The 8,506-nt window shown below is 39.0% G+C and overlaps 1 protein-coding gene across 1 annotated transcript in view; it reads left to right on the top strand.

Annotated features, from left to right (window-relative positions):
• The first annotated feature begins 317 nt into the window (after positions 1–317).
• The window catches only part of PKP1 (plakophilin 1), a 48,373-nt gene continuing 40,184 nt past the window's right edge, over positions 318–8,506 (top strand). Inside the window, exon 1 of the mRNA XM_081009817.1 lies at positions 318–753. Coding sequence (XP_080865943.1) covers positions 537–753 — 217 coding nt within the window. The 5' untranslated portion in view covers positions 318–536. The remainder of the gene's footprint in view (positions 754–8,506) is intronic.

The raw sequence follows: 8,506 nt of genomic DNA, 5'->3' as shown, positions 1-8,506 counted from the left end.
ACCAGGTGCAATGAGGGAAACATGCCAAAATTAAAATTATTCAGAGCAATCATTTTTGTCAGCGATAGAAAGGTGAAGATAAAATTATGTAGGACGCAACCTTGATGTTACATTTTACCCCACACTGCCCACCTGCCATGGTTGCTAATCCTCTGCTACATTTATGTTAACTTTTCAAAGCACAGTCGTTTAAATAGCAGCAACAACGCAGTCGCCAGCTCTCTTGCACCTGGATGAGTGTCTTGTGTTGCCTTAGATCTGCAAGCAGAGTACAGAAGTGGGTGTGTGCAGACATAGTCTTCAGGCTGTATATCCAGTCTAGCAGAGGGCGTGCCTGCTCACTCACACACAGGAGAGCAGAGTGTGGGGAAAGAGAAGCTGTCAGCAGACGGACGTATGGCAAGGAGGGCTCCCTGACATTCTACACCCGAACAAGATCTTTCTTTTTTTTTTTGGTACTGCTGTTTCTGTTTTGTTTTTTAAGTCGCAAAAGAGAGACAGGTGACATCCCACCCACTGCCACCCCATCTGCAACCATGCTTCACTCTCCTTCTCCACTGAAAACAGCACTGGCTTATGAGTGCTTCCAGGACCAGGCCAATTCTACTCTAGCGTTGCCCTCGGATCACAAGCTGAAAACTAGGGGGACAGGAAAACAAAGGGTCCAGGAGCAGGTGATGATGACGGTGAAACGGCAAAAGCAAAAGACCTCCCTTTCATCAGCATCGAATGCAGCAGGCCACTCCAACCGAGGTAAATACCTATCACTGCTATGATTAACAAGGGATGACCGCTGAGTGTGAGAAATTTGACAGTACAGCGCTTGCCCTATCTGATGCCTCTTTGAGCTTAAGAATGTGTGGTATTGGGCATTGTCCATTGGAGTCAATACAGCTGGTGTCATTTGGTTCTCTGGGCAGGTTGTGTTCTGGTGATACCAAGGAAGTTTTGCAATGTCTCGAGGGATAACTAGGGATTTGGGGATCCCAGTATTAGTAGTTTTGCAGCTTAGTCCCGAAATGGTTTCAAGATAGGCCATGGGAATCTAGTTAAGCTGAAGGACTTTGATTTGGATTGTGTAGGTTGATTTGGAATTGCAAGGTGGTGCTAAGAGCAAATGCTTCTGCTTTGAGATGAAGTAGGTTGGAGTTGAACATCTTCTAGCCAGTTTCATCCTCAAGATTCCCATAATTCTATCGTGAATGACTGGTACAATTTTGCGAAAGTTAACCACAGATAAATTCCACGGACTTCAGCAAGAGAGGAAACCATTCCAATTTAGAGTCATGGAATCATAGAAGTCAAGCAATTCCCACTAAAACCAATGAGATTTGTAATGCACAATTTAACTTAGATCCAAGGGTTTGATATTATCTGGAGTCTTGACAGCATTTCAAGTCTATTTATCTACAAACTGGAAATGGTATGCACCCCAGCAGGAAAGTTGTCCAGTTGAAATTAAGGCATGTCCATAGATCTGCTGTGACTGTCAAACAGAGAATGTTGTTACTACTTATTTGCACCACTGATCTAAGTACTCTGTAACTTTCCAGACAGTGAAAGAATATTCAACATTAGTCATTCACAGAGCAGACGCACTGAAACCAATAGATTTACATAACCCAAGTCCATTGATTTCAATGGTACCTCCTGAAGTATAACTTAGTTGGATTAAACCACCCCTGGTTTTTATTTTACAGCTCGTGTGTCAACTTCTGCACACCTTAAACTGCAAATGATCTTGAAAAACACACATACACACATATATCAATTAAGCAAAGTGTGTGGCTTTGTGCTTTTTACATCACTGTTCTTAATTAGTGCTCTAAGATTATTGAGCAAACCCCAAAGCCTGGCCTCTGTCTCCCCAGTTCATGACATTGTTATTCAAAGAATGAGGTTTTTAAAAATCTAATTTGGGAGCACTTTAACACACACCTTCTTTTTGTATGAGACAGTGAAGTTTCATGATTTCAAGCTGCTGCTTCTTTTGAAAATCTTTGGGAGTGAATCATTCAGGCTAAAACCACATTTATAGCTGTACTTTGTATTTTCATGACTCACATCTTGAGGAATTTATACTTAAAACTACTCCAGCAGATTGTATGCATTGTAGGGAGATTGTGAGAAGTAACTAACTATGTGAATTAAAAACCTTAAAATGAAGCAGAATGCTAGGTAGTTGTGCATTATGTCCCTGGTGGTCCTTAGGGATAGCCAACAAGACATGCTACTCTTGTCTGCATGGCAGGACACTTGGCTGACGAACACTGTGGAGTTGTGTCTTAACATCTTATCCGTGTGTGAGATAATTTGTCCTTCATATCTCAGACTTGAGAGTCAGACCCATGGCCCTGTAAATTTCAGCTCATTTTGGAAAGGATAAGACTCCATTAAAAGCAAAGAGTGAAGTAATGTGCGACAGGAAGCATTTGTCTCTGACAATTCTTTCATTGATAGCCATATATTCCATGGTCAAAATAGCAAAGGATTCTACCAGGAAAGGTTATCCTCTGTGTATCCTCTATGCATAGCAAGGCAAAAGGATTTGCCTATGGTCACTCAGCAAAGCTATGCGCAACTGAGTGTGGATATAAACCCCTTGATGTTCTGTTACATGAAGGATTTCAGGTTACGTGACGGATTGCCTGTTGCTGCATAGACCAGTAAGATCACTTGGATCATCTGAGGAAATTTTACTTGGGGCTCTGACTCTATCAAATATCACAGGGTGGTGACCCCAAAGCAGGCTTTTTCTGTCATTGACCTTGCACTGCGGAATGCCCTTCTGTCCATCATACACAAAGCATCATCTGTTAGCAGCTTCAGACTTCCTGTGATGATATACCTTTTTACCCAAACGTTCCCTGACCCACAAGATTTGGACTGTCATTTTTGGATTCCTGTTTTCATCTATTTTTATTTAATAGGGTTTTATGGGTTTTTAATGTTTTGTCTCTGTTTTTATTGTACTGTTTTATTGGTTTAATGCTATTTTGTATAACACTTAGAGGGTTTTTCCGGTTAATATTAGGCAGTTTAAAGACGCTTATAAACAAATAATTGTACCCCAAACAATCCTCCTGGGATTAAATAGGTCACCTGTCTATTCACAATTGGGTTTGATAAAACAGTGTGCTCCTTGTAACTCATATCTTTTGCACCAAGGCTATCATTTGTAAGCAACTTCTGTTATAGTTAAGACTTCAGTTGGTTGGTTAAGTGTTATGGGAAAGTGGCTTAGCTAGTTTTTAGAAATGTGACAATTTTTATTCAAGAGATAAATAACAGTTACTTAGATCAAGGCCCCTTGGATGTTCTGGGCTGCTATTGCTGTCATCCTTGTTGCGCTGGCTTGGACTGATCAGTGTTGAAGTTCAACAGCGAACCTCTGGAAAGACACTTTGCGTATGACTTTTTCACGTTTGAGAGACTGGGTGAAAAAATTATTTGCTCTTGATGTACGTGCTGAGGAGAAGATATTTATCATGACCCAGCACATTTGTTGGGTGTTAAAATCCCACTTGACCATTCACAATTTTTCCAGCGAATAGATTGATTTCTAAGTTGGAAAATAATAATATATGAATTGCCTTTCATAAACTTGGGATACTTGGTTCGCTCTGAAAAGCTTGTACCAGCAACCTTAGTCTACGAGACGAGGAGTGGTTAGTTGCAGCACAGATTGAATCAAACATCAGATGTTCTCAGCTTTGGTTTTGGGTATCAGGGAGAACTCTGAAAGACATGGCTCACACTTTCTTTCTTTTTGATCACATATGCATCTGAGGCCGAATTTTGTCTTTTTAAAATAAAAAGCAGTCTAATGTGGCTTTATTTGAGAGCTGCAGAATGTGAAAGTGAAGTATTCATTTCCCCATTCCACCCCTTTATTTTATTTTATTTTATCTACCAAAAATTGCCCCCTCCCGACAAGCTATTTTCTGATCTCATGGGATATGCTAAGGATCATTCCTTTGAGTTGCTCATCTCCTTGTGACTGACTCCTCATTTGTTTTCCAATATGAGTGGGAAAGGAACTTGGGGTTGAAGCACAAATGGCAGGGAGGGAAGGGTTAAAGCAGTCCCTCTCTCATTATTCATCAGCTTCCAACCACAGCTTTCCAAGGCTGCTTTTCAGTTTTAGGAAAAGCACTGGGAAAAGAGACACAGAACTCTGCGTTGTGAAGAAGAAGGGTGTCAGTGCTTCCAGATGAGAGCTTAATATTTTAAACAGCCATTGAGATATAATTGAAACTCCCATCGGAAAGAAAAAAACTCCACAAGTTTTTGGTTTTTAAAAGAATTTATTGGATTGTCCACAGGGTAGAGTAAATCTGGATTAAATGAGGAAAAGTACTTGCTGGCATTTTGATGTCAACAATGTTGCATGGATGCAGCAAAAAATAAAATGAAATAAAATAATTCAACGTGTGAAGAGCATGCCATCCCACAATAAATACCCACCTAGAAGCACCCTGCATGTTTAAAGTGGCATTTCAGGATACCAATACAGCAACAACTGGAATTTGTGTTTATTATGTTATGTCTACTTTTTATGTAAGAATGACGGCTTAGTGGGATCAGCTAGGTGGATGATATCTAGTAAAAACAGAAAACACAGTATCTTAAATCCATCAACTGTGTTATTTACACATTTATTTTGAGCAGTAACCCAAAATATTTATTTCTATAATTTACATTAAATTGAATAAAATTATTGCATGTTTTCTAAAAGAATCAATATTTCTATTTTGACACAATGCTAGTCCTATGCAGCGTAGGCTCATTGAAATTAATGAACACAGCGAACTTGGGTCCATTAATTTCAGTAGATCTACTCGTGAGTAAACCTTTAGTGAAAATATGTCATCTGCTTTCTAACATAATCTCCTTTAGTAGTTGTAGATGAACCCCACAGACTTTCTGTTCCTGAGAAACAAAATGGTTTCATGCATTGGTCTTCTATTAGATGTTGTCCAGAAAATACCAACACCGCAAAAGAATTCTTTTTTAGGCTGGATAAGGGATACACACCCTTTTCAAATTAATTGTACATTGCAAACTTATGATTTATGGCAGGATAGTATTTGTTGGATGTAAAGTTCATAAAGTGGTTGTGTAACTAACATCTGAGCAACAGTAAGTTGCTAAAATTGGATGGCAATCTCTCTAGAATGCTGATGGAACACAGATAAGAAATTGCAGAGAAATAGCTGTTGCTGGCAGCCTGCCTGCCTGAAAGGTTGCTAACATAAAGTGCAAAAGAAGTGGAATCCAAAATTAAGCCTAAATTGAGCATCTATCATAGAAGTAAAAATAATAATTAAGAACAGAATTATTACATTGGAGTAGACATAGGTGACTGACGTCATTGTAGAAAAGGAAATAACACAGTTTTTCTCAATAGATAGATTCATAAGGGTAATAAAGTCCATTAATTTTCAGAAAGCTGTCACAAACTCAGTTTTTATAGACACTTTAACAGTCCCTGGATAAAAGGAAACATTTGTGTGTGTCATGATGTCATGATGATTGGTTTTAGATTAACTGTTATCATTGTAGATAGCTTGTTGAAAAATGTAGATAATGTTGAATAAGACAGATAAATGGAAATTCTGCAAATGGAAAGCATGGTAGCAAGATAGCATCTTTGGTGAGCAACGGCAGTTTGCATAATGTACAAGGAGAGAGGGAAGGAGGATTTTGCCTTGGTCAATCAATAAACGTGAGCTTCCGATGATGTAAATGGCTATTAAACAGAATAAAATCAAGATTTGTGAATTTAAGGAATACGTATTTTGGGTTTTTTCTTAGCTTTTCTTTTAAGGAGTTGCTTGTCATTGATCAGTGGCATCTTAAGTTCATTTTACATATTAAAGGTAAAAAAGTATTATACTTTGTATATGTATAATATTATATATATTATACTCTGGTAAAATGAGTATTTGGCCAGTAGTCAATCTTGTCTTCCTGAAGTGTGAATCTGTATGCTACCTGTTTTAAGCATATATATTATACTTTATATTTTTACATCTATCAGGCCAAATGTAAGCACTTGCAATGCTTCTTTGGCTTCCATGGGAAAATTTCAACCACTGAATTTGAACCATTGAAATAAATGGAAATTGAGTGCATATGTCTTGCTGAATCTTACCCATAATGCAACAAGAATGGTAGTGGCTCTGTAGGACTAACCTGGCCCCACCCATCTCCACCTCTCCTTTGTGCAATTGTTCCACATTAATATAATGTATTTGCATTCATTGCAACACACACTAGGTTTTGTCGGTTTGCTCAGTTGTCAATTGGTTGTATATACATATGAAGCGTAACATTTTTAAAGCAGGGATTCCCCCCCCCCCATTGTGCAGATTAGTATAATTTTTAGATGCTGAACAATAATAATATTGGTGATACTTGCAACCCCTCATATTAATGAAAGGAATCCATAAAGCATTTGTTTGTTTTTCTGGAAAGTGTTACTAATGACAAAGGCAAAAAGAAAAGAAGTAAGTGAAGTACAGTGGTACCTCTGGTTATGAACTTAATTTGTTCTGGAGGTCCATTCTTAACCTGAAACTGTTCTTAAACTGAGGTACCACTTTAGCTAAAGGGGCCTCTCACTGCCGCTGCGCCGCCGGCACACAATTTCTGTTCTCATCCTGGGGAAAAGTTATTAACCTGAGGTACTGCTTCCGGGTTGGCAGAGTCCATAACCCGAAGTGTTTGTAACCTGAGGTGTTTCTAACCCGAGGTACCACTGTAGACAGAAAGTATCATCGTACTTCTTCGATTGGTATCTTCTAGATTTACAGCTAGAGAGGAGTAGGAGAGGTCAGATCTTTACTAATGCTTGGGAATGTAGATGTACTGCCTATCATGGCTGCAAGGGATGAAACTGCAGCACATAAACTCAAACTCTCTGCACATTTGGAGACAATATGGCCCACCTTGGTCAATGCTATATGGTTCATGTGCAGAGTAGGAATGTATGAAGCTGTCTTATATTGAGTCATGCCACCCGTCTGCCTAGTTCAGTAATGGCTACACTAACTGGAAGCGACTCTCCGGGATTTTAGACAGGGTTCTCTCCCAGTCCTACCTGGAGATGTTGGGAATTGAGCCCTTCCCCAAATTATGAGGGGGATCCTTAGATAGTAATGCCATTTCATGGCTCTGCAACAACAACAACAACAACAACAACAACAACACAGGCAAGTAGCATGAGGTGAAAATTGTGTAGAACATCCACAACACCATATAATTTAAGCTGAAAATCCATATAGAAGGACTCAAACTAGATATTTTTTTTGATATGTTAAGAATTTAAATAGTGTCAAAGTCTCTTAGGGTGTGTCACATGCTTCAAAGATCAACATCTTTCGAGTGCTCATTGCCTCAGAACATTTGTGCATAGTTTAGGACTTTTAAATAGAAATAACATTTGTTTCCCCAAATGCTGGCCATTTACATATTTTACAACCCTCTTTAAGAGTTTTGCTTTCACATTGCATTTTAGTCCCTTTTGCTTTTAGTTATTGCAATCTTTCTTTTACACAGAAATGCATTGGGAGAATAAATCACTCCCTCTCTTCATTTTTCATGTTAAATGCACTAATAGCACACTATAGCACTGTGTTGCTACTTTTAAATGTTTGATTTTTTTAACCAGGGTTTTAAAAATGCAGGGCCGCTGGGGCTCTCATGAGAGCCTTGCAGTGCAATATTATACATGTGTACTCAGAAGTAAGCCCAATTGGCTTCAGTGGGACCCATGTAAATGAGTAGAGGATTGCACCATGCAAAGTACTGGGCGCTCACAACACCAATTACTGTCAGCTGATAACAAAAATGAATTCTAGTAATGTGCAGAAAGGTGTGGAGAATGCCCACATGGGAGATTCCAGATGTGTGTCCCTTCCTTCAGTACCATCAAGATTCCTGGACAGCTGATATCTTTCTAAACATGAACTGTGGCTTAACCTTTGTCTATCACTTTCCATTTCAAAGATAAGGTTAACCAGCTGGATAGACACATGTCTTTATAAAACACACACACAGCAATCCAGAGCTATAGGGATGCTGCAAAGTACAAACACAAGTCGACATGCCAATATTTGTTTTCAGAAATTCTGGCAATTCAGGCTAATCGCCTCTTTCTTCAACAAGTAGCAATGTTGTTGAAAAAGGGATCAAGTTGTTTGTCTGTTTTAGTTTCTGGTTTTGTTGTTACGCTTTGTGGTTGCTCATTTCTGATGATGAATGCCATCTTAGTTCACAGATAAAGCAGAAAGCGATAATAATAGTGATGAGAATAGTAATCATCATCATCATTTATCCAGATTGCGCATGCCAGCATGCAAAAGATTTGTCTAGATTTGCACATCTTATTCTCGGTCCACCCCTCCAATGGGATTCCACACTGAGAGGTTAAGTGGGAGAAAAGATAAGACTCAACTTAGTGGAAGGGGGTTGAGTTCTCCTCTGGACTGGCTTTCTCAGC

The sequence above is a fragment of the Podarcis pityusensis genome (assembly GCF_964106645.2).
Source record: "Podarcis pityusensis genome assembly, chromosome: 6".
NCBI lineage: Eukaryota > Metazoa > Chordata > Lepidosauria > Squamata > Lacertidae > Podarcis > Podarcis pityusensis.
This window is presented reverse-complemented; position numbering and strand designations above follow the sequence as displayed.